Source organism: Scardinius erythrophthalmus (genome assembly GCF_964197995.2).
Source record: "Scardinius erythrophthalmus genome assembly, chromosome: 8".
NCBI classification, from domain to species: Eukaryota; Metazoa; Chordata; class Actinopteri; order Cypriniformes; family Leuciscidae; genus Scardinius; species Scardinius erythrophthalmus.
This window is the reverse complement of record NC_138228.1, coordinates 11,199,767-11,227,467: the sequence shown is the minus strand read 5'-3', so window position 1 is coordinate 11,227,467 and position 27,701 is coordinate 11,199,767. Positions and strand designations below refer to the sequence as shown.

The following is a 27,701-nucleotide window of genomic DNA, read 5'->3' as shown; positions in this document are numbered from 1 at the left end:
TGCACATGTGGTCTCACTATAATTTAATAAATTAAACGTTCAGAGAGAAATAAGAAAAGAATACATTTGATATGATCAAAGAAAGAACAGAGATGAATCACAAAAGTTGCATTATATTTCTTACAGTGTTCCATTATTCCTGGCCTTCTGAGAGGATATTGAGTACCTCCTGTGACATTAAGGAAGAATACAAATCTTTTTCATAACAAATGTCAGATGTGTTCTGAAGGTAAGTCATCCAATATAATGTACCATTTGGAGACCTTTAGAAAGCATGATGGGGAAGCGTCCGTATGAAGTCCAGTTTGTGACGCTCAGAGGCGAGTGTCTTGGATATTGTCCTCTGCCTCCTCCTGTAGTGTCTGCGTGACAGAGCTTAGTTTGGACTGAGGCGTGCGCATGCTAGAATTCCGTCGAGGGAAGATTTTGAGGCGGTCGGCTTGACTTATGGCCTGCTTTAGATGACTGGTCTCATTCAGCAGCTTCTGAATGGAATCGTAGGTCTTCACCTGACCCTTGTCCATCATCTGCAACAGAGATCGAGGACAAACTTTTAAAAATCTTTTTTTTTTTAACCATGCTCACCAAGCCTGCATTTATTTGATCCAATCTACAGTAAAAACAGCAATATTGTGAAATATTATTACAATATAAAAGAACCATTTTCTATTATAATATATTTTTAAAAGTAATATATTCCTGAGTTCCTTCAGTGTCACATGATCCTTCAGAAATCAATCTATCTAATATGCTGATTTGCCACTCAAGAAAGATTTCTATTATTATCAATGTTGAAAACAATTGTGCTGCTTAATATTTTTTAAAGTGTTATAGCCTATACAGGATTCTTTGATGAACAGAATGTTCAAAGGAATTGCATTTATTTGAAATAAAAAATATTTTGTAGCATAAATGTTTTTACTGGCTTTTGATCAGTTAAATTCATCGTTGCTGAATAAAAGTATTAATTTATTAAAAAAAAAAAATCTTACTGATCCCAAACTTTTGAGCTGCAGTTTATGTTCGCATTTTTTAAATACCACAGATAAATTGTCCCTACCACCTGACAGAAATGACTGTAAATGTAATAAGCGCTCATAATTTTTGCTATTGTTTGGTATTGCTATAGTGGAGCAAAAGATGCCTACAATTGTTTTAAAGGTAGGGTAGGCAATTTGTTTTATAAACGCTTTGTGTATACTGGTTGAAACTCTCTTCACATCCTGATAGCAATCAATAATAGAAGTGGTCTAAATATTAAAATGTACATCATCTGTGAAAGTCTCAGGACCAAAAAATGACCAAAAAGTGTCAAGTCCTCAGACTTGGATTTATGCTTTTCTATGTCAACACTATCAACGCTGAAATGAATCTGCAGCATACAGGTGGTACAACTGGAGCTCTGTAGGTTGTTTAAGTTCATTATTTTTGTAATGTTATGTGCTTTGAGACATGAGGTAATTTAATGCCGTCTCTCGTCTCGTAACGCTTTGCAGAATCTAGCATGTGTTCATGATGTGTTTTGAAGGAGGTGTGGCTTTAGAGAGCGCTCGGAAGGGAGGGTGGGATCTTGTGATTTCAAAGCTAGCTTGATATTGCTAGCCGCTCCGAAATTGCCAACCCTACCTTTAGGTTTTAACTTTTTGTCACCAGTAAAAAATGTGAATAATGGTTAAAGGGGTGGTTCAGGATTTTGGACATCGGACCTCATTTCCAAGTTAGCCTGGGTGTTATTTATCAGTGGAGACAGTTTTCAAAAATTTTCACCCAGTCCTCCCAGTTGCAAAGTTCACCGGTGCTAGGCTAGCGCGAGTCAACGGTAACTGCTAGCCTGCCATTAAAAACAGTTTTACCCACTCCACAGTACACCAAAAGCAAATAAATTATAATGCCAGACTATCGATATAAATGTCTGTTGAGAGAATGTTAGAAATCAAACTACCCTTTCATCGCATTGCAATAGTTAAACTTTGTTCCCTGTATTTATTAGCACAGTCTACAACAGTGGAGAAGTGATATTAAGTTACCTAGGCAACCGAGACTACTACTAGCTAGCTAGACGTCCCAAGTACTGTAGTCCACTTCTGTTCTGTGTTTACTTTTCGGCGCAGTACTAACCGGAGCAAAGTTCAATTCCGCCGCTGAGAAACTAGTTCCTGTAAATGTAATGCAATCATTGAGATGCAAGAGTAGTTTGATTTCTAGCATTATTCTCTCAACAGACATTTACATCAATAGTCTGGCTTTATAATTTATTTGCTTTTGGTGTACTGTGGAGTGGGTAAAACTGTTTTAATGGCAGGCTAGCAGTTACCGTTGACTCACGCTAGCCTAGCACCGGTGAACTATGCAACTGGGAGGACTGGGTGAATTTTTTTGAAAACTGTCTCCACTGATAAATAACACCCAGGGCTCTATTTTAACGATCTGAAACGCAAGTGTCAAAGCGCAAGTAACTTTGTGGGCGGGTTTTGGCGCTGTTGCTATTTTCCCGGCGGGATAAATGACTCTTGCGCCAGGCGCAAATCTAAAATGGGTTGGTCTGAAGTAGCTTCGTTATTCATAGGTGTGGTTTGGGCGTAACGTGAAATAAACCAATCAGAGCGTCATCTCACATTCCCTTTTAGAGCAGGCGCGCTTGTTCTAAAGCGGATTCCTATTATAACGGCGGATTTGCCAGGCGGGCGCCAGCAGCGGTTCACAGCCGAGGAGAGCAACGCTCTCGTCAGGGACGTTGGGGATGGAGAAACCCACCCAAATTAACTTCGGTTAAAAGGGCGTATGATAATTTGGGTAAATGTGTAAGCTAGATGTATGCTTTTATAATAAATTGTCTATCTATCTATCTATCTATCTATCTATCTATCTATCTATCTATCTATCTATCTATCTATCTATCTATCGTAATAATGTATGATTTGCAAAAATGAAAACGGCTGCTTCTGTGTAGATGAGAGAATCAAAGTGTATACTTTGAGGGTCAAGCATGCGCCCTTAAAATAGCTTATGGATAACATGCGCAACGCGCCACTGACTTTAAACAATTTTTTCCTGGTTAGTGGCGCAATTGTTTTCTAAACCTGCAAAATAGCATGAAGGAACGTTTGCGCCGGAACACGGCTCCTTTTTAGCGCTGAACCGCCCAGGGAGCGCAAGTTCATTCCCTAGTTAGTTTAGCAACGTGCTTCTGTGGAGGGAAAAGTGCGCTGTGCGTGGGTGCAAAATAGGAATGATATATGCGTCGTGTACAAAGTCAATTGCGCTGGGTGCAAGATAGGGCCCCCAGGCTAACTTGGAAATGAGGTCCGATGTCCAAAATCCTGAACCACTCCTTTAAAAAAGGAAATATGACATTTAATTTGGTGGTACAGAATGAGGTAGTGCAAAAGCTTTACCAAGAAAGACTGGCACTCGAGCAGCGGTTCCACTTCGTGCTCAGACAGCAATATAGTGCATGTAGAAAAAGACTGTCGCAATGTCTTCTTCAACACCTTTACTGTTCTGAAACCAAAGACAGCACAGCTACCATTATTCATCATGACATGAATGTATTGTACTTTGTATTAAGCCAGTGGTGTTATCCATGAAACAGGTAGTTTTTGGGACTCACATTGGATCGAGATGGGCACTAGGCTCATCCAGGAGGAGGATCCGGGCTCTGCTGAGGATGGAGCGGGCCAGGCATATGAGCTGCTTGTGGCCGTTACTCAGTACATAACCTCCGTATTCCAGCTGGAAGTCCAGTTTGTCTGGAAACTGTTCAATCAGTGTCTTGAGACCGACCTTCGCACACAAACACAGAAATAACTGCTCACTGAAGCCTTCCAGCAAATTGCATTTACAAGAAAGGAAAAGGACATACTTGCAGTTCATTAAGGAATACTATGTTAATCTTAAATAATACTCACACTGTATGTTCACTAAGATAATACTACTAGCATTCACCCTATAATAAAGTACACTTTCCAATGGATTTGCCAAATCCAAAACCTATGTTAAAACTAAATAAAGAAAAAGGTGTGTCATTTCTGGGCCTGAAATGAGAACATTTGGAGGTTAAGCATGTAATGGCTGGTTCACAAAAAAGTCCTGAGCTTTTTCTCGATGGACAAACCAAATGACCTCATGCTTTGCTTTTGAAAAGGTCACTTATTTTATAAACAATAAATAGGAAACCTCAAACACCCAAAAAATTGATAGGTGCGTAAGATAACAACTAATCAGAGAAGAAGAATAATCCCACACACTACCACAGCTTGCAAAACATGCAATATATTTAATGCAATGTTTCAGGTAGACCTTCGTCAAGCATTAGGAAATGTTTTTTTGTGGCTGATGAAGATTGACTGAAATGTTATGCTAAATATAATGCATTCATTTTAGTCAAAGACAATAAAATTGACATTTTTCTAATCACTTCTTGGGAAACCTTGATAGTGATACTTTTATAAAATAAATTTGTTAGATAATTAAAGTGTATTTTAAGTGTATAGAATTTTGTTTGTATTATTATTGTAATCATTTTTATTTTATGTTTAATTATTTTATTTTATTGTGGGTAACACTTTATAATAAGGTCTCATTTATTAACATTAGTTAATGCATTCATTAACATGAACTTACTATGAACAATATATTTTTACAGCATCTATTAATCTTTGTTGATATTAGTTAATAAAAAATACAATTGTTAGTTCACTGTGCATTACCTAATGTTAACAGATTATTGTTTAATGTAGATGATCGCATTTTTATGCATATGATTGCATATGATATTGCTTGTTTCTGCATCTTCTACGCATGTGTTGTGATCAGAAGATTCGGTACTCTTTCAGAAGATGCCTAATGGCGTCCCGTAAGTGAAAGCCAGAAAATTCCGTAAATGGTGGGGAAAGAGTTAAATGCTCAATGGCAAATAAAGCGTTGCCATAGTAACGGCATGAAAGACAATGCTTTTCCAGTTTCTTTGAATAACTCTAGAAAAAAAGGGTCATCAAACCACTTGACCTCACAGTCATTGATCATTTCCCCTGGACCCCTGCGGCAAAGACACCCACCTCCTCTGTGACCCGCCACAGCTCCTCATCACTATGGCAGCCATAAGGGTCTAGGTTCATGCGGAATGGTCCCGTGAAGATGAAGACTTTCTGTGGTGGTGTAGGAGAGACATTTACAAAATTACAACTTTAAAAGTTATCAAGAGAGAGGATGAAAGCTGTTCCCAGAACCGCTGTTACTGTACCTGAGGCACCACGCCAAAGGCTTTCCTCCACTTCTGAAGAGGAATTTTGTTCCAGTTGACCCCGTCAATGGAGATATCTCCGTCTGTGTAAACCAGCTTCAGAAGAGCATTGAACAGAGAACTCTTCCCAGAACCTGTTCGGCCCAAAATGCCCACCTGAAAAAGAGCAAATGATCAATCTGACCAGTGTTGCCAAGTCCACAGTTTTCCCGCGGAATTGGGCTACTTTTACACTGTTGCAACGGGTAGTTTTTGTCTACCCGATAGTTCAATGCTATGGAAATACAGAAGTGCATCTTTAGAAATACATGTAACACATTCTATTAATGGATGCGTGTGCTAATGCCCTTCCCACATGGATTTCTTACAATATACATCAAGAAACTCACATAAATTGGTGGCACAAAAGAATCTGACAAATATAAGGCTGAAGACACATGAGACTCTTATGCAAAAAATGAATTTTAGTCTTTAGCTAATCTGCTATATGTTGCTCATCACTGACATTGCTCTACAAAGGCAAAATGCAGTAACTTTTTCAATACAGAATTATGACCAAAATCAAATTCTGTGACTTGGCTCAACGGTGCTCAGATTTGAAGAAAAGAATACACGAAAAACAATTTCCATTTTTCTCAGCTCCAGCACTGGTGTTATTACCACATTTCGCCTTTGCAGGGCACTTAGGGCAGTACAATTCAAAAGTCCACACATTGAAAATCTGTATAGTATAGATATAGTATAGATTTTGAAAAACATAAAACTAAGCAATTTTATGGCTAAAAATTCTAGATTATTTATAGGCCACTAATCAAATTTGCTAATTTGTGCCACTGAATTTATACTCCTTTATACAAAAGCTCAGATGTCATGCAGAGAATATAATTTGTAATGAAAAGATGCATTAAATTAGAAAAAAAGAAGCATTTTCACTAGTAGTCTTTGACTTTTAGACCCTACTGCAAAATTCAAGCTTTATCCCATTGTAATGTCTTGCTGTGAGACAACACTGTTCCAAAATGCCCCGTTTGAAGAAAACTTAGCTTGTTAGCATTTATTTTTGTAACGTTTAAAGAGGAGTTTAAATCTAGGATTTGCTCGTACGTACCCTCTGTCCACCCTCCGCAGTGAAGGAGAGGTTCTTAAGGACAGCGTGACCCGCTTCTGTGTATTTGACTGTTAAATTCCGCACATCGATCTGACCACGGTTAGGCCAGGTTGAGTCAGCCTGTGCATTGGCGTTTTCGATAATCAGATCCGAGCCTTTGCTTTTGTCTGGTTTGGGTGTCTCAGACGGTAGGTCGATGAACTTAAACACCCGGTCAACAGAACGCATCTGGAGGAAGAAGGATTAGAAGAGCTATGATGTAATCAGGTCCACCGAGGTCCAAGCTGCATGTGGTTTGTTTAGCCTTTAAATGATGCTTAGCCTCTGTGTTTGCGTGTGCTTGGGAAGGCATTATGGGTGTGCAAACAGTTACACCATGTGGCAAAAACAAAGAGCCACTTCTGTATATGTGTATCGGAATGATTGTAACTATTCTCCTGAAGGAAAACAAAATGTCCTGCACCTTGATAAGCCTGTCAGTGTTGCTTAAACTCAATCAGGCATTATTTTCAACAGCATTACAGAACAGGACAATTTCTGCAGTGTAGAACAACTGAAAAACATGCTGTTTTCAGGGAGGAAAACTAAAAGGCACGTACCATTCCATCTACCGCAATGCTGGTGGCGACACACCACTGGAAGGTGCCTAGAATGAGCATTGCCAGGCATATGATGATACCAATCTCACCCGGTTTATCCTCTGTGGAGTAACGCACATGCACCAACAAGCAAGTATAAACATCAAGTGCAGGGGTGCTCACAATGACCTCACTTCTACACTTCAAAGGCATTTTCCAAGCACTGTTCACAATTATCTCTTTATACAACCAATTGTCTGTAAAACCCACTAAATCAAGCGTTCATTGGCTTTTTGGACCCACCGAGAACCATCAAATAAACAGTGGCATCCGCATCAGTCAACATGCTCTACTGCTTGCTTGGTTCAATCTCACATATCTTGCCTAGATACAGACGGAAGAGCGCTCTTACGGTTGGTTCCTACCGCAATCCAGGCGACCAACGTGAAAAAGAACACGAAGATGATGTCGGAGCGGAAGAGAAACCATCGTAGGGTCGACAGGTAGAGGAACCAGGTGGCTGTGTGGGTGTTGAGGGTCTTGTGGAACAGGTTCTCAAAGTAAGCCTGTCGCTCAAAGGCCCTGATTGTCCACAAACCCTTCAGGGAGATGATGAGGTGGGAGAAAATGGGGCTCCGAGCTGTGATGAGAGAAGAATAAAACATGTCAACCATGTATATTAATTTAATTCCAAGTCATCTGAAGCAATACGACGTGTCGCATACGATGTGTGCAAATCTTGTCCTCCACTGTAACGCTCAAATCAAACCTAATTTTGGTGTATGGGCCATTTTTATGATGACTTTTTGTAATTTTGGAGATTGATAGCAATGATTTCTGATTTTAAAATATATTAAAAAGTATTAAAGGAGAACTCCGGTCAATTTTAAAGGAGAACTCCGGTCAATTTTAACATTGAGCTCATTTTTTTGTACATTTGGAGTGCTGTCAATACAGAGAACAACGACAAAAATCGGTGTTGCCTACACCGAGTTATTCTTTTTTTTAAATTTGCACCCTGTTGACTTCAATAGGGCAAGTACTAAACCTGCTTTTAGCCTCTTAACATCCTTGATGTGTCATTACAAGTGCACAGAAAATGTGAGTGATTCCTTCTGAGTGAACACGAGTGAATCTGACTGCAGTAGATGTGAAAGATATGTATAAAAAATATGTTATTTAAGCCAGCGCAAATACCTGTGTTTACATCCTGTTTTCGGTTGAAGTCCAAAGTAGTCGATTGCCGAGTTCACGCGCATAGGTTTAGTTACCTATGATCACGCGCGTGAACTCGGCAATCGACTACTTTGGACTTCAACCGAAAACGGGATGTAAACAGGTATTTGCGCTGGCTTAAATAACATAATTTTTATACATATCTTTCACATCTACTGCAGTCAGATTCACTCGTGTTCACTCAGAAGTAATCACTCACATTTTCTGTGCACTTGTAATGACACATCAAGGATGTTAAGAGGCTAAAAGCAGGTTTAGTACTTGCCCCATTGAAGTCAACAGGGTGCAAATTTTAAAAAGAGGATAACTCGGTGTAGGCAACACCGATTTTTGTCGTTGTTCTCTGTATTGACAGCACTCCAAATGTACAAAAAAACGAGCTCAATGTTAAAATTGACCGGAGTTCTCCTTTAACATTGAGCTAATTTTTTTGTACATTTGGAGTGCTGTCAATACAGAGAACAACGACAAAAATCGGTGTTGCCTACACCGAGTTATTCTATTTTTAAAATTTGCACCCTGTTGACTTCCAGCGCAAATACCTGTGTTTACATCCTGTTTTCGGTTGAAGTCCAAAGTAGTCGATTGCCGAGTTCACGCGCATAGGTTTAGTTACCTATGATCACGCGCGTGAACTCGGCAATCGACTACTTTGGACTTCAACCGAAAACAGGATGTAAACACAGGTATTTGCGCTGGCTTAAATAACATCATTTTCATACATATCTTTCACATCTACTGCAGTCAGATTCACTCGTGTTCACTCTGAAGGAATCACTCACATTTTCTGTGCACTTGTAATGACACATCAAGGATGTTAAGAGGCTAAAAGCAGGTTTAGTACTTGCCCCATTGAAGTCAACAGGGTGCAAATTTTAAAAATAGAATAACTCGGTGTAGGCAACACCGATTTTTGTTGTTGTTCTCTGTATTGACAGCACTCCAAATGTACAAAAAAATGAGCTCAATGTTAAAATTGACCGGAGTTCTCTTTTAAAATAAAAAAGTTTTCAATTGTAATATTATTTCACAATGTGCTGTTTTTTTTTTGTTTTTTTTGTTTTTTCAAAATAAACGAAACCTTGGTGAACGTAAGAGACTTCTTTTAAAAACATTACAAAAATCTTGCCGCCCCAATTTTTTTAACCGTATGTAATTGAATTGAATGAAAATTATGTGTTTTTCCACCCCATTCCACCTCGTTTTTTGTTTGTTTCTAGTATATTTCAGTATAATGTTACTACTGCAAGTATGTTTCTAATTAAATCCATTACATTACATGGGTTACTGAATTTTGATTCATTTTAATGCTACTTTCATTTTAAAAAAATTATTGAAATTCTGCATCCTGTTTGCTACCTCAATTCAAATTCATTTAAAAAGCGTTCTCAATTCAATTTTAAATACTTAACGGTTTAGAACGGATCAGAATTTTAGATTTTTCTGAGTCAACTACTCCTTTAACTGTCAATCTCAAGTGCTTGTTGTACTTCGACATCATCTACTCTACTGTATGCCACACCTTTCCAATAGCAGAAGGCATCAGGAAGAGGAAGGAAGAAATAAAAGTCTCGCCCTCTGTCCTTTGGCCTCTAGCTGAACTCATGAACAAAATTAACTAATCCACAAGTTCAGCTACCCACGACTTTACTAAATATTCACATTTTTCTCATTCATGTCGGCTTTCCTGGCAGCATTCCTTTCCCTTTCTATAGGCAAAATGCCTTTAGCTCCTTTTGTCTGAAAAACAAAAGAGTTGCGCAGTTTTCTGGGATCCCCGCCATGAAGCTTGTTGCTCATCACTTGTGGACTATAAGTGAATGATATCAGGATAGCAGCAGAGGAAATCCCTGGTCGTGTTTTTGCCAGCCCAGTATTACAAAGTACGGAAAGCCCTAGTTGCTTTCTCTCAGGCCCTGGACAGACTGACAGTGGGAAGAGTGTCGACAACTGAGCTACAGAGAGACCAACAGCAATGGTTTGCCTTATTCAGCAATAGTCCATAGATGATTGGTTGAGAGACCAAGCTCTGACCTCCCGCCCATGTCACTTCCTCTGAGATATCCTCTCCCTTTCTGGTTAACTCATCCATCCTCTGCTCCTCCCCTGTTTTCGGACCTAGCACTGACCTCCCATCAGGGCCCTGTCAAACTGGCCCTCTCGTCCCTGGCAACAAGCCACACGCCAGCATGCAGAGTGCGTCAGGAATCCCTTTGCCAACTGCAAAGACGTATCTAACAACTGCATGCAAAGAATGCACAGACTATCCGGCCTTACCTTCTGTCTCCAGCTGTTTAAGCTGCTGACCCGTACGGAGAAAGTACTTCCTCAACACAATGAAAATAATGGCAAGGGGAGTAGCCGCAAGGAATATGTACGGCCGCACGATGGACACCACAAGAATACATCCAACCACCACCAAAGTCAACTGTTGGAAGAAAAGCAAAAAAAAGCATAGACTCTATGTTCTGTATTTTTGAAAGAAAGGAATACTTTTATTCAGCAAGGATGCACTAAATTGATCAAAAGTGAAAGTAAGGACATTTTTCAGTTGTCTTAAATATATTACACAGCACAACTGTTTTCAACATTGATAGTAATAAGAAATGTTTCTTGTGCACCAAATCATCATATTAGAATGTTTTCTGAAGAATCATGTGACACTGAAGACTGGAGTAATGATGCTGAAAATGTAGCTTTGCCATCACAGGAATAAATGGCTTTTTAGAATATATTAAAATAGAAAAATGTAATAATATTCCACAATACCACGGTACTTTTTACTATATTTTTGATCAAATATGCAGCCTTGGTGAACGATTTGGTGAAATATTTTTATATTTGAAAAAAAAAATTAAACACATCACATTTGTCTATACAGAAGTTTCAAACCTCTTCCATACTGCAAGACAGTGTTGGCAGTGTTGGCAATATTGGCCCAAAAAGCATAAATGTGTGTTAGAAAGCCTGTAGGAAAACATTCTAGTCCATTTGACATACTATTTTGTAGCATGTTATTGTAATTGGGACATAGTGTTCTAGTATACTATATAGTACTGATAGAGTGTGTGAATTCGTCAGAGTTGAAACCAGTGTTGCCAAGGCTACTTTTACACTGTTGTCATTGGAAGTTTTTGTAGTTGAAGCTAAACCAACCCCCCGTTCGAATGCGATTTTACCCAGAGGACCCCCTCCGGAACGCGATTGGGCTAGTTATGATTAGCAATTGGGTGGGTTTTGATTTGCATACCTGGCAACCCTGGTTGAAACTGAACTCTGCTACAGAATGGTAGATCTCCAAAAGCAAGACTGAGCAACCCTACACTAAACAGTAACTCATCTACCAATCAATTAAATGCTTTTGACTAAAGAATTCACAAACCTGGACAAAGTCAAACATGAGGAGAGGAAGCATGTCATCTATTGTGGCCATGTCCTTGGTGAACCTATTCATGATTCGGCCTGCAAATAAATGATATTAGGATACTAACGGTAAAGTATTAAGTCAGAAACTGGGCCTTTGGAAATAAGATTTCAGCTTTACATAACACTGACCTGTCTTCATAGTATTGAGCACAGACATGGGTGCACTGAGAACAGCACGTAGCATCTTCTGGTGCAGTTTCTTGGAGATTGTGATCATAGTGTGCACAAATGGAAGACCCCGGAAAAATCCCATTGCGAGGACGCTCTCTGATGTGGCCACGTAGATGTAGAGAATGTAATAGCTGCTTGTGGGGGTCACAATGACTGCAGAGTTTTTTCCAGGTGAAGACATGTTGGAGTACTTGGTCATATTTGGCTCAAATCGTTTATTCTCTTCTATCCAAAGTTCACTGCAACAAAATAGTTAAAATGCAGTATTTTGTGGATTGATTCAAATTAAACACTGAAGAAAGCTTCACAACTAAAAAGATTAGTTTTGCCTGGAAGAACATTTAACTGAGATTGAGGAAATGAAAAACACTTACTCAGTTATCAGAAAAATCCCTGCTACAGATCCTGCAACCTAAAACACATAAGAAATCTTTAAGATTAGCCAATCTAGGTGTACACGTCAGTTCAAAAGTTTGGGGTAAGATTTCTTTTCTCCTTTTTTTTAAGAGATTTCTTATGCTCACCAATGCTGCATTTTTAATCAAACACACAGTAGTAACAGCAATATTTAAAAAAAAATATTACAATTTAAAATTACTTTTCGATTTTAATATATTTTTTAATAAATTACTTTATTCCTGTGATGGCAAAGCTGAATTTTCAGCATCATTAATCAAGTCTTCAGTGTCACATGATCCTTCAGAAATCATTCTAATATGATGATTCGGTGCTCAAAAACATTGTTCATTATTATCAATGGTAAAAACGGTTGTGCTGCTTAATATTTTAGTGTAAACCGTGATCCACTTTTTACAGGACACTTAGATGAATAGAAAGTTCAGAAGAACAGCATTTGTTTGAAATAAAAATCTTTTGTTTCTTTCACTTTTGATTAATTCAATGCATCTTAATATTAATATTAAGTATTAATCTATTTAAAAAATCCTTAATGACCTTAAATGTACCTTAATGTATATGATTAGGAAACACGTCAACAATATTCATATGTAATGCAGAACACGTCAGTACACATACAGTAGACAATCCATAAAGATTACCTCAACTGTAGCAACACTGAGGATGAAGATCAGAACATAAAGAAGACTTTTATTATTTGACACATATCTGACATATGTGTTCCACTTTGTCGTTTCAAATTCCTCCTCTATTTCATCTATTTCATCAGCTAAACATGCCTGCAAAGAGAAGCGAATCAGACCATGTTTTTAAAGTCCAGTGTGAAAATGAATATTTTGCAGTAAGTGCAAGAATTTTCCACACCTCAATATTCTCTTCGTCCAGGACCCCGGTAATGTCATACGTGCTGTTCGACAGGCGGCGAGTGTAGATGTCCAGCTCAGAAGCCAGTTCGCTCTGAGGCACGACGGACAGCCGTCTGCGGAAAGAAGACTGAAGGTGGTCACGACGGCCCTGGCCTTGTGCATTGGTCATGAAAGCTAACACCGACTGCCTCCTCTGACCAGCCATATGCACACCGTGGTTATGATACACGTCGCTTCCAATAAAGGATTCATCTACTAGCTCGTTCTCGGGTACCAGGGAGAACTTCCGGTCAGGTAATGTTCTCCGGACCTCTTCTTCTGGTCCCTGAATGAAAGATGCCTTACGAGCTGCTCCAAGAGGGTTGACGATCACTGAAGCTTTTCTCTCATCGATGTACTTGGGCATGGAGGGGCCCACCTGCCGATAAGAGGGGCGTTCAGGTCGCATGCCCGCGCTCTCATCCACCGAGACGCGGTGGAGAGTCTCTGTGAGGATAGAGCAGCGGCGCTCGGCGCTGATATTGTCATAGGCCTCCAAACCCAGAAGCAAAGAGCTAAAATCAGGACGCTCTGATTGAAGGTGATTGAAGGTGCCGTAGAAAAAACTTTCACCATTGTGAAGCAGTAGGACCTTATCGGCCCGCTTAAAATGCTCAATCTTATTTGTTACCAAGATGCGTGTCTTGGAGGCCATCAGCTTACAAAGACATCTGGGTAAAGACATAAAAATGAGATTATACATCAATATTACTCACAATTATGCTCAAATGAACTCCAGTATAGTATACGTTGTTGTCATCTCATTTCGTTTGTGTCCCTTCTATTGGTAAGAGGTCACAATTAATTTACTTTTTGTGTAAGGAGAGCAACAGTGCTCACTTTTTTCACGGCCTTGGTTCCAGAGGTATTTTTCTCATTGACTTTTCCATACGGATTTTAAAAAAGTTTTCATGAAAGAGTTATAAGCCATGAAACAAACCAACCAGCTATGTGATGAATCACAACATTACAACCTTTGATTTGAACCAAAAAAGTATTTGAAAATCAAACAAAAAGCAAGGGTACAAGACTGTGTACTTATTGACTTTAATGATTGAACAGAAATCCCAAGAACTGCAAATGGCATAGGCATATGATAAAGATGTATATACACTCGATTATGTCATTTGCAGCGCTCGTTTCAGTTCTTTGATTGGTAGAGATTCACAGTAGATCTATCTTTTAACAGTTAATTGTAATTTATCAAATTAAAATGGATTCAAATCAATTCCATATGGAGAAAATGAATGGGATTTTAGTTGCGGAACCCAACTGTTGAACTCTATTAAAGATGGAAATTCTAAAAATATACTAGTTTTGTTTTATTCACTTGGTAACAAATTCGTTTTTATTTCTTTTGGACAGACAGAAATTCTGATCCCAAGTCTGCCACGTCAGAAAACAGACAAAAAGCAATCTTAGAATTAAAGCTGCAGTCTGTAACTTTTTTTGTGTTCAAAATGTAAAAATGTTTATATAATAAGCGACTACATCATGAATCCATTTTCTAAACTGTGTTTTTGTCTTATCCTGAGTCACTATGGTACACCTATAATAAGTGTTTATATTCAGACTATTGTCGACTAATTCGGGTCGTACCACTGCGGAGTAACTCCGTGACTCGTCATAGTCAGAGAGAAGTAGTTCCGGCTACAATGTTCTTCCGCACAAGCGCCAAAAGTTACGGACTGCAGCTTTAATGAAAGTCAAAATGCTACATGACGTAATTATTTTATCAAGAAATTAATAAGTCAAATGAATCCAAGCAGAATCCTGAAGAGCATAATTCCTACCATGCCAAAGAGAATGTAATATACATACTTGTCAAATATTTCTTTTTCTGTTGCAATATCCAGGTGAGTAAATGGTGCGTCAAGCAGGTAAACATCAGCATCTCTGTAAACAGCCCTGTTCAGGTAAAAATTATACTTTAACATTTTAAAGTAGATATTTTAACTAGTGAGAATATCATCATTTAAATACTAATAAAGTTTATTAAATAAACTTTATTTTAAGGAATATTTTAATACAGTAAACTCACCCTATAATAAGACTTGCTAATAAAACATACTTTGCAAAAGAAAAAAAAAGTTACAAAAGCTTCCATACAAACAAACAATAAAAGGTTGTCAAACTCTCACTTTATGGCTGTAAGATTGTTTTCAGTTGTAAGATTTAATATTAAGTTTATGGCCATGTAAATCTAAGAGAGATGTTGTGGCAGTTATTAAAATGCCATACGTATATAAATTAAAATCTTCCCTAAACCTCTGTTGGAAAGAGCAGCCATAGGGAAAGTGAGGACTCTTTTGTGGAGTAAACTACAGGTGCTGGTGTACATCTGAGGAGTTGAGAGATGTTCAAGTGTAGGTGAGGAAATGTGTGACATACCTGGCCAGAGCTACGCGTGCCTTCTGACCCCCACTCAAGTTTAAACCCCCCTCAGCCATAGTTGTCTTATCCTTCTCAGGAAGAGCAGCCAGATCCTGACAATAAAACAGACGACGCCATCACACAGAGCAAGAGAAAGTAAGACATTGTGAGAAATTTATGGAAAAGCAAATGCTATTTTATTTGACTCTGAAGTACAGACACACACACAACAAACACTCACAGCAGGAATAGTTAGTAAACTGTGCATGTTTGATGTTTGGTGCTTTAAAACATTTGTGACATATTGAATGGGAAAACTCCCCAGACAGCAACATAGTGTCGGCCCAGGTCCGGGCCACATCTGGACCATGTGGACTCCATGCGTCATGCAAAAAAAAAAAAAAATTAAACCAGCCTCAGACGGTTTCAGGTAATCTTCAGCTAGTTTTGTCAGTTGGCCAGTCTGGCTAGCTGACAAGTTCCCAAAACCCATTCTAATTCCAGCAGACCAGCCTGACAATGTTAAACTGGATTAAGATTTTTTTAAGAGACCACATGCAACTTGAGATGAATGATTCTCATGTAGGAGGTTCTTACCTTGTCATCAACTCTGTCCATTTTAGGAGCATTAAAAATAATAATTAAATTACGTGATGCAGTGAGAAAGACTCTTAAATACTACACAAACAAATCAGTGGGGAGTACTGAAGCACGGATGTCTTAAAGATGGAAATGTTGGGGTTTACTGCTCAGACACAACATGAATGAGGACTGAAAAGCAAGTGAATCGGTGCTACAAAGAAAATGCGTGGATAACACAAGCCCACTAAACATGGGCGTGTTTCCACTTTACATTTTAAAGACTCCACAAATCCATTTATTAGATCCTGCTAGTCTTGCAATTTGCATTGAGAGCTTGTTTCTAGTGCTTGACTTAGAAGATTAAGTAACAAAAGCGTAAGTGTCTGCATCTTGATTTTGTCAGTATACACTGAATAAAGACTCTTATGTACAATAAAAAATAACAATACTTTGCAGCTTCTTGCTAGTTAGCACACAAGTGGCTAACTTCTCACACTCTGTTGTTATGGCCTTACCAACCATTGTGATGACAATAGCCACCTCACACTGCTCTTTAAGATCTCCTGTTGTTAGAGTCTGGATGTTTCGCAACAAACAGTCATAAATTGTGCTTAATCACCATTTACTGTAAAACATGCTTTGTTTGTGAGGAAACATGTTAATTTTTCTCCCTATGGGAAACATGGGGACTGACAGACTATAAACATCCCAGGTTCACCATTCAAAAACACACTATGCCATTTAACTGTGATTGAACATCCGTAGACCATTCAAGAATACATACATATATATATATATATATATATTTTTTTTTTTTACCTGAATAAGTTTTATTACTTTGAATAAGTTTTATTTTTCCTAGTCCAAAATGCATATATAATTTATATACATATATAATGTATATATACTGTGAATACTGTGTCAATATGTATATATATATATATATATATATATATATATATATATATATATATATGTATATATATATATATATATATACTTTACTCTGAATAAATTATATTTTTCTTTGTCCAAATTGCAAGTATTTTTACTTGTTTTCAGTTTAAACCTCACTCAGTTTTGCAAGCCTAATGCTTTTTGTTTTTACCAATTTGGTGGACACATTTTTTTTTCCAATATATTCTCTAAAAACAATTCTAAATATCTTGTGAATCAAATTTCTCTTTGTTTGTTTTAAGATTTTTATTTAATTTTTGCAGTGTAAGAAAAATCCTTGCAATACGATTATCACTAATATTATATATATATTAGTATATATGTAATACATCATCCACTAGCACAAATAAATCTCACACTGCGGCCTAATGCTTGGACATGAATGTATTCTCATCAGATCTCCCTTCTGACCATTCTTTCATGTACGACTCAGTTAAACAAGGGCCCTGTCACTCAACGCTTTGGCTGCTGATAGTTGCACACGATTGGCTTCTTTGGTATCAAGAGGTTGAGAGTGAAGGGAGAAAACCATGAGTGGGATAATATGACACAGTTCTACATCTAACAAAGGTTCTCAGTTCCATTGCCAGGTGAGCATTCCATGTAGAGAGAGAGAGAGAGAGAGAGAAGGGAAAGACAGAAACAAGCAAAGCAGGAACTTGAGACAGGACAAAAAGGAGGACTTGTTAGGTTGAGCAAAGAGATGAGTGACGTCAGGCAATATACTGTAGACAGAGGGATTGAAATATAAATGAGAGAGAGGGACGGGAACTGGAGATGGAGTAAGACTAAGGAAATGACAGACACAAAGAGTGGACTGAAGAGCATCAATGTGTCAGTACCTCCTCGAGCTGGCATGCTTTGACCACACTCTTGTAACGATACTCATCATAGGTCAGGCCAAAAAGGATGTTGTCTCGGATGGTTCCAGGCATGATCCAGGCTGTTTGGGAGGAGTACGAGATTCGGCCGCTGTGTCGGATCTTCCCGGAGGAGGGAACCAGCTCCCCGAGGATGGTCATCAACAATGAGCTCTATAAATATAGACATTATGTCTGAACAATGACAAACTTACTGTTTCCTTTGAGCAAATGTTTATTTTTCTCTTAAACAGCTAGCTTTACTCATCCTTTTATATTGTAGCTTATGTTTAAGCTTATTAAAGGTTTCACACACTGTAGTGGGCTTTCATTTATTCACTATAATTGTGAATAATTTCTTAGAATTGCTTAGTCTCTTGTCCTATATATTGCATTGTGTTGTGTTTTAGGGTTATTATGAATTTATGGCAGATTACAACTAAATAAAAATGGCACCACACCTACCTTCCCAGATCCCATAGAACCGGTAACAGCCAACATCTCTCCTTTCTTCAGGTTCAAGCTGATGTCCTTCAGTACAGGAGTCACATATAGGTTGGTGAAGAAGAGGCCTGCATCTCCATTGTGATGGCCATTAGCTTTGTTCTCCTGTTTTATCCTTTCTAGAAGTTCACCGGGACCCTGAAGAAATGCAGATAGAGGGTATTAACACTGCACTAACACATACACATTGAATGCATTCAAACAGCGATTGATTCTTCCTCTTGTTCTGTTCTCTCTGAGTGTTGAAAAGGAACCACAAAGTGATTTGTATTGATTTAGAACATCACCAAATGTGGTTCGAGTAATTCAAAGTTAATCTGTGACCTCTGTTAGGATTTATGGGTTACTAGCTTGTAGCTACTAAACAGAACATGCAATTCTAATCAAATACACAAAAAATCAGTCAACAAAGGGCAGCATTTTGTTCTCTAAACCTGCTTCTCAAAAGTGAAAAGGATTTGTTTTCAGTCTCAATCTGATTGAAAGGAAAGGTCTGATGGTATAAAATTGAGATTTTAGAAGAAGAGGCGTGCTTAATCCAAAATAATGTGAATGCATAACTGTACCTCATCCCAAGAAGCAGTCACATCTTTCAGTTCCAGCTCTGTGATGCTGAGATCGTACTCCATTAACTTGTATTCTTCCTTACTAAGAAATTCCTAGATGAAGTAGATTAGTTAATGTTATACGTAGAGCTTTGGATACAGAGAAGATCATGGTAACAGCAACATTATCTCAAAGTTCAGTACAGTTATACACAGTAATATACTGATGCCAAAAATAGTGCTCTTCAGAAATATATAGAGTAGTATAGAGGAGTGTTTCCCTTTTATCAACACCAAACCAGAGATGTTTTCCTTCATACTCATATTATATCATTTTGCATTATCATTAATATTACTAAAATGGCATTTTATTCATTGTGTGGATTATTCATTAAAGACGTCTGTATCTCATGTTCTTCATCGTGTGTGCTAAACTACCGTTCGTGACACCCAGACTGGGCTACACTTGTGTCACTTGTAGAGTGTGTGGACTCACTTCAATCTTCCAAATAAGCCGCATGGTGTCGTACCACATCTGGATGGAGCCGGGCAGTTGACGAGTGACAGTCATACGCAGCACCATACAGTAGGAGAGAGTGGTGAATATGCGACGCAGGTTGATACCGCGACTGAGGGCATGGGGCACCACAGCGGCCACAATCACAAAGATGGCTGAGAAAAAGTATGCAGAGCTGTAAAAGTAGCGCAGGGAGCCAATCTTCCTGGTCAACTTCACCTCATCCCTATAAACAGTTTTACGGGAAGAAAGAATGACAATCTGAGGGCGAATGCCAGATGGGTAGGATATTTGGAGACTGTGTCATGAAAGATCAAATATCTAAAAAAACAAAAACAAAACAATGGCACATTGATTCTCCGAGACTGAGCTGATAACAAAAACACAAAGGCACACCGTGTGCTGCATTAAATGTAATACTACAGAGAAACAGTGGGAGACTGTGGCTTCAAGTTTCTCTGATCCAGGCCCACTCTTCTGATCCATAATCTTTTATGAAAGAACCTCACTTAATATTAAAGGAATAGGAATTAAAGAATGTGTAGGACAGAAATGTAATTAAATGATTAAACTTTCAAACTGTTCACTTTAATTAAATCACTCGTTTAGTCTCAGTTTCAGACTGTATTGCATATTGGTCACAAAAATGGGAAGCTCTTCTCAGTCTGGAAAGTTCAAATCGTCTATCAATCCACCTGGAAACAAATTTGTGTTTACAAAGTACTGGGTTGATACAACAAGTGCCTTTGAACGTGAAATAATCTCCAATAATTCTCCAAAGTTTTCCAGGTCAATGGCATCAAATCTGTATAGCAAAACTAAAATAAACTGGACTATTTGATATGCACACTACTATTAAATAAATTAATACTTAAAGGTATAGCGGAGGATCTTTACAAATTTTAGATAAGACCCGCCCTCTCCACTTTTTGAAAAGTTTGATTGATTCACCAGAATGATTGAAAATTAGGAGGACCAATAGTATAGGTTACCCACCAGGAAGTAAAACATCCTCCACTATACCTTTAAATTCAGCAAGAATGCATTCAATTAATCAAAATTGTCAGTAAAAACTATTAGCCTACATTGTTACAAAAAATATATATTTCAAATAACCAATAAGCAAGACATTTTTTGGACTTTCTATCCTTCAAAGATATTCCACAAAAATATTAAGCAGCACAACTGTTTCAAAATTGATAATAATAAGAAATGTATCTTGAACACTGAATCTTAATGTTAATATGGCATATAAAATGGCATGTAAAAAGAAATAAAAAATTGGTCGCTTTTCATGTCAGTCAGATGGTCTCTTCTTGATTGTCAAAGGTCTGGGCATGTGAGGCTATACACTGAATAAAATCAACATTCTCTTGACTTGTTTTTAAGAAAAAATGGAGAACATCCACAAACTGTTTGGGTCTTACTGTCTGATGTTCTTGATGAGGGTCTCCATTATCTCCTCCCAGCCGTAGGCCTTCACCGAATGCAGGTTCTCCATGATCTCTGAGGTCAAAGCCAACCGTTTGTTGGTCAGTAGCACTTTTTGTGCTCTGATGGAAAACAGAAAAACACAGTATGATTTGTCTGTGCTCACAGAACTTCAAGTCCTGTACATACTGTAATAAACACTCCAGTGTGGGTGTTTAATACATCTGACTAAGCATTGTGTTAATGTCTACAATGTTCCTTGGAGTTGGCACTGAATACAGACAATATACAGACTTGATTGTGAGTTTGTGTGTGTGTGTGATACTGTCTCAGTAGCAGTTCTGACCAACATTGTTTACATATCTCCAAGGCACAAGGCTAACCAGCCTTCTGATTACAGAAGCTGAACTGAACTACCTGTCCAAACTCTTCAAAGCCTTTAACCAGCATGAATCACAAATGGAATGTTTCTGTGGGAGCATAAAGGAATACTTGGAGAGAAACAAATATGTGCCAGTTTTAGTCTGTCAATGGGAGCATAATTGGACGAGATTTGCTTTTTGGTTTGGATGAAGGCTAAAAGTACATTTGCACAAGACTTACTTGTAAGGACCCATTTTATGTGAGAGAAAGGCTTGCAAGACACCTAGTAACGAGATAGCAGCAAGTGCACAGAAGCTATTGACATCGATGAGTTCCCAGATAAGCCCTGTACACAGGATGCATTGCAATGGTGATATCCATACAAAATGGGCCATACCCAGGCTCTGTACCAAAAAAAGAAAAAAGTAATGCATCATGGTACAGTGAATACAAGATTGGGGATTAAAGTTTAGTCATTAATTAAAAATCTAAAACTTTATTTAAATTTATTTCAAAAGCTGACACCTAGGATTTTAAAAAAACTTTTAAAGAGTCAGATATTAAATTTAGACTCTTCTTGTTCATTCTCAGTCTTTGGTCATTCATTCACCTTATGTGTTAGCTAAATGCCATTGTTTTTTTTGCATAGTTGACCACGCAAGTCCTGCTATATCAGGCATGCTGAACAATGCTAAGAACACTTTTGAAACCATTTAGAAAAGTTTGTTCACTTCGGCACATTTGCAGTGGCTACAAAACATAGCAAAACCATCTCATACATTCCAAAGAAAGGACACTCGAAGAACCCATATTAAACACAGGTGCTAATTGCTTCAGACCACTTGCAGAGTGTATCAATATTCAGCACATTGGCTCTACCTTCCTAGGATGTTCCAGAGTTCAGCTACGCTCCCCTCTGGAACTTTATGGCAAATTTAATGCTCAGCCAGTGTATTTATTTCAAATTAGTTTGGAGTCTTCTCTGGAGAATAATTTTTTGGCCTCTGTGCAAGATGCAATAGATGGATGCGAGATGGATATATCTACACTACTTTTCAAAAATTTGGAGTCGGTATGATTTTTTTTATTCATTTTTAAGAAATTGTTTTATTCAGCAAGGATGCATTAAATATATATACTCTAAAGAAATTGAGTATAGGGCTGCACAATATATCGAAATTATCGAAATATCGCAAATGTATATATTGCAATATGCATATCGCAACGGCTTGCAATAACTGGGGTCATGACCAAAAGACAAAGAGAAAATCACTCACTGCTCCTGGCTGAATAACTTTTGTAGCTTTAATAAGAATCAGTATATATTTAATTCATACAGTGAAAACTAAGCAGTGTTTTATTTTTGCATTTGATTATTCAGTTTCTGTTGTTAAATAAACCTAATGTAGGCCTTCCTGAAACCCTAAACCTCGTGGTTTACACTGATGTTAAAACAACACTTCTTATGCTACAGTAAAACACTGCTGTTCACTTTCAGAAGTTGAAGGGATGTTTTCTTGTCACAAAAAGAATGTGAAACACATATGTAGGTTATATAATTTTGAATAAATTTTAAAGATAATTGAAATTTATTTTACACACTTTAAGCATTATCGTATCGAATGTCGCATTATTTAATGAGTTATCGCATTTTTCTTTATTATCATGTAGCCCTAATAGAGTAAATCACCTCATGTCTCAAAGCGCATAACATTACAATAATAATGAACGTAAACAACTTAAAGAGCTCTGACTTGTACCACCTGACTGCTGCAGATTAATTTTGCCGTTGCCATAAAAACACATAATACCGAGTCCAAAGAAGTGAACTGCTCAGAGTAGAGCATTACGGGTTGCCATCTCTTAATTATGGTAATTACAACATGGCGTGGACGCAACATAAGCTCATTGTTTGGACCAAATGCAATGATTGGACAAACAGTTTTTGGTCCTGAGACTTCCACAGAGGATATATGTAATTTTTTTAATATTTAGACCGCTTCTATTATTGATTGCTATCAGGATGTGAAGGGAGTTTAAAATAAAAGTGTTTATGCAAAACATTGCCTTTAACAGAAAAATGTCCTGGCAAAAAAAGTACCAGTATCTTTTCAGTTTTTCTACGGACTATTATACACTCACCTAAAGGATTATTAGGAACACCATACTAATACTGTGTTTGACCCCCTTTCGCCTTCAGAACTGCCTTAATTCTACGTGGCATTGATTCAACAAGGTACTGAAAGCATTCTTTAGAAATGTTGGCCCATATTGATAGGATAGCATCTTGCAGTTGATGGAGATTTGTGGGATGCACATCCAGGGCACGAAGCTCCCGTTCCACCACATCCCAAAGATGCTCTATTGGGTTGAGATCTGGTGACTGTGGGGGCCATTTTAGTACAGTGAACTCATTGTCATGTTCAAGAAACCAATTTGAAATGATTCGAGCTTTGTGACATGGTGCATTATCCTGCTGGAAGTAGCCATCAGAGGATGGGTACATGGTGGTCATAAAGGGATGGACATGGTCAGAAACAATGCTCAGGTAGGCCGTGGCATTTAAACGATGCCCAATTGGCACTAAGGGGCCTAAAGTGTGCCAAGAAAACATCCCCCACACCATTACACCACCACCACCAGCCTGCACAGTGGTAACAAGGCATGATGGATCCATGTTCTCATTCTGTTTACGCCAAATTCTGACACTACCATCTGAATGTCTCAACAGAAATCGAGACTCATCAGACCAGGCAACATTTTTCCAGTCTTCAACTGTCCAATTTTGGTGAGCTCGTGCAAATTGTAGCCTCTTTTTCCTATTTGTAGTGGAGATGAGTGGTACCCGGTGGGGTCTTCTACTGTTGTAGCCCATCCGCCTCAAGGTTGTGCGTGTTGTGGCTTCACAAATGCTTTGCTGCATACCTCGGTTGTAACGCGTGGTTATTTCAGCCAAAGTTGCTCTTCTATCAGCTTGAATCAGTCGGCCCATTCTCCTCTGACCTCTAGCATCAACAAGGCATTTTCGCCCACAGGACTGCCGCATACTGGATGTTTTTCCCTTTTCACACCATTCTTTGTAAACCCTAGAAATGGTTGTGCGTGAAAATCCCAGTAACTGAGCAGATTGTGAAATACTCAGACCGGCCCGTCTGGCACCAACAACCATGCCACGCTCAAAATTGCTTAAATCACCTTTCTTTCCCATTCTGACATTCAGTTTGGAGTTCAGGAGATTGTCTTGACCAGGACCACACCCCTAAATGCATTGAAGCAACTGTCATGTGATTGGTTGATTAGATAATTGCATTAATGAGAAATTGAACAGGTGTTCCTAATAATCCTTTAGGTGAGTGTATATTGTGCATTGTATGGATTTTCATTCAATTCAATGTTCTATAAAATAAAAATATCCCTCTAAAATCAATATTTTTAGACTTTCAAATCAAACAGGTGACCTATCATCCAGCAAACACATTTTTAATACTCGCCTGATCAAATTTGCCCAGGTTAGCTGACATCAGACTGACCAGCTGACCAGTGCTGATCTTGTCCAAGACTCGGCTAGAAAGTTTCAAGGTCTAAGGGTCAAGATTCAGAGAGATTCATACACTTAATATGATGTTGGGAAAGATACTTGTATCAGAGAAAGATGCTTGTAGACATAGATAACAAACCTTTTTAAAGATTATGCTAAAGAGTGCAATCCTGATTTGCATGCCCAGGCGTTGCAGCCCAAACAGGGCAGGCTGGAGCAGGAGGAAGCGGGCAGTGAATAGCAAGCCAAGTCCAAAGGCAAGAAAGTAACCATTGGCTCGCTCCGGTTCATGGGCCGGGTCAAATGACGCAATGATCCGCCCTAAAAGCTGTGGCTGCACTGTTTTTGTAGCCTCCTAGAAAATAGTAACAGAAATTTCCAGAAAAAGACAAAGCACCTTCAGTTTGACCTTTTAAATAATAATTCCTATTTAGAGAAAAATCTAAATTGATGTCCAAAGTATAATAACAACAAAATAATAAAGTGACAAGTGAAAAATAAATTCTAGCGAGAGTTTAGATACTGTAGGCTTCTGCACTGGGACAGTCACACTGCACTGTTACCTGAGTACATAACTAGGAATCACATAACTTCATACCAATGAGCCAGCAATATCCACCCATGTGCAAACAATTAGCAAATATACATGTGCATTTGGACCTCGCTGTAGATTTCTTCATTAAAGCGTCAAACTGCTGAATTAAGAGAAGATCAACACTCAAAAGGACACAGACACAAACTATTTGAACACTTACGCCTATATATAGGAGGAAGCCAAATAACAGAAAAGGTCCTATGAAGCATCGTGCCAAGGCTCGCAGGAGACTGGGTTTTTTCTTCCCAGATGCAACTTCTCTGTCCCATTCTCTGTTTAGGGAGAGAAAGAAAACTGAATGGAACAGTTAAACAGCATCCAACCCACCCACCCACAATTAAACGGGTTTGTCAACATTGTTTGGTGCACCCCTGTATAACCAAGGTGATTTAGCAAACTTATTAAACAGAGCAAAGAGACCTTGACAAGCTTGGGGAAACAGGGAAGACTGCTCCAACATGTTAATTGAATAAAAAGTTCAAATTCCCAGCAGTGCTTCACCTTAGAGCAATAACAAAAATGCTCATCATCTATCACTCTCCAGGAGCCTGGCCATTTAAAAGGTCACATTTGATGCCCGTTAGACCAGGGCACTGGCATGAATGTATTGTGGTTTATTTGGCATGAGAGGGACTTTACTGGAATAGGCAGGGTGACATTTACAGGGGTTGCCTACATTTTATTCTTCTTTTCTCCTGTCTTTTGTCAAAAACAGCACATAAACCCCTAAAAGGTGGGATATTTGGCTCTGGTAAGTAACAGGAGGTGAGGTGAGGACACAATAGAGGGGTCACTTTATGATGTAAATTTGCTCACTTCACAAAAAAGATGAGTGAAAGTTCTTTCAGTTCCGTTTCCTGAGAGGCTTAGGAAAATATTCACACACTGTCAAAAAAACATTTTCATTTTCATTTTCATATTTCCTAAACCATCTCCTTCATTGTATTAACTTAATAGCTCTTAACTCTAAATTTTAAGGCAATCAGGTAACTTGCGTTTTTTAAGTTAAACCAACAATAACAATATACGGGGGAAATATCAATTTATATGATATAATAGGGATTTGTGTTTAATATTTAATAAAATGTTTTAAAAAATTATAAATTAAATTCTAATGCACGTTAAAAATTGAGTGTAATTAGAAATTACAGAGCAAGAAACACGTGTATGAACTGTAATGAGCTGTATGGACATATCAGTTTAAAAAAAAAACATTTTAAATCACAAAGGTAAAGGTAAGCATGCAAATACTAACTTTTCCAAACGCTCTGCAAGAATGTCTGCTGCATCTTGACTGGGTGCTTGATAAACATCAGATGGCCTCAGTTTCTCCTTAAAACCCTTTCTCATTATAGGGTTTGTCCACCTGTAAACAGCCAAAACAGATGTTGAAAACTGTAATATTGTGAATATTTTAATTGAAGTTAACTCAAGTTATTTTCTAAGGAGAGATGTACAGGGAAGCATAGTTATTTTCTAGTCTATGATTATCAACAGTTCTATAAAAAAAAAAAAACACGTTCAAGTCACGTGACCAGTGTTCGAATCGTTCCATTAACTTTGAGTGGAATCTTTAACGTAATATCATAGAGCAAACAACATTTTACTTTTAGGACCTTTAAACATTTCAAACAAAACTTTGTGATTTGCAATCACTGATATCTAAATACTAAACTTTTGTAACAAGTCATCAAATATTGATCTAAAAGAAAAATGCTCGAGCGGCGTGATGTTGCTATGGTGACATCCTCAGGCGAGCCCTACTTCTGTTTGTAAGCGTCTATACTTATCGCACTCTGATTAAATTGTAGCCTACTGTAACATTTGAGGTTGTAAAAAAGTTTTTCCAAAAACTCTGAAAAGTGAATACACACACACACACACACACACACACACACACACACACACACACACATACACACACTTGTATCTATATGTAAAAACTTATTTTAATTATATTTCACTGTAAAAAAAAAAAAAAAAAGTTGCTGCCTTACATTTTACAATCAACTTGATTTTTTAAGTAATTTCAACTTAAATTACATTAAATTGACTTACAAAATTGTTGAATCTTGTAGGCTATAACTTAAAAGCAATGTAAAACGTGTTGTCATAACTTATTGATAATATATTTTTTTACAGTGTTGGCTTTAATGTTTGAATGAATAGGCTATCAGTCATCAGGTGCAGTTTGAGTAGCTATCCAATAGAGACGAAATGTGAATAAACTAGAAAAATGTCTATTTAAACTCAAACATACATTAAAATGTAGGCTACTACAGTTAGTTTGAAAGTCTTACCAAAATAAGTATCTTGAGAGGCAGCTGGCATCCTCCACAGGTGATCGCTGCAT

At 38.0% G+C, this 27,701-nt stretch overlaps 1 protein-coding gene across 1 annotated transcript; it reads right to left on the bottom strand.

Annotated features, from left to right (window-relative positions):
• Window positions 1-67: 67 nt before the first annotated feature.
• On the bottom strand, window positions 68-27,701 carry cftr (CF transmembrane conductance regulator; the record flags this gene model as incomplete). The annotated part of the gene is made up of 27 exons (XM_081372383.1): window positions 68-527; window positions 3,396-3,501; window positions 3,611-3,783; window positions 5,058-5,147; window positions 5,243-5,398; window positions 6,351-6,578; window positions 6,950-7,050; window positions 7,341-7,568; window positions 10,442-10,592; window positions 11,547-11,626; window positions 11,720-12,000; window positions 12,136-12,173; window positions 12,820-12,957; window positions 13,043-13,754; window positions 14,905-14,991; window positions 15,475-15,569; window positions 17,838-18,029; window positions 18,321-18,497; window positions 18,926-19,018; window positions 19,401-19,647; window positions 20,849-20,974; window positions 21,456-21,619; window positions 24,707-24,796; window positions 24,893-25,108; window positions 25,509-25,620; window positions 26,604-26,714; window positions 27,649-27,701. The coding sequence occupies 27 exons, from the start codon at window positions 27,699-27,701 to the stop codon at window positions 315-317; spliced, it is 4,458 nt and encodes a 1,485-aa protein (XP_081228509.1). The 3' UTR covers window positions 68-314.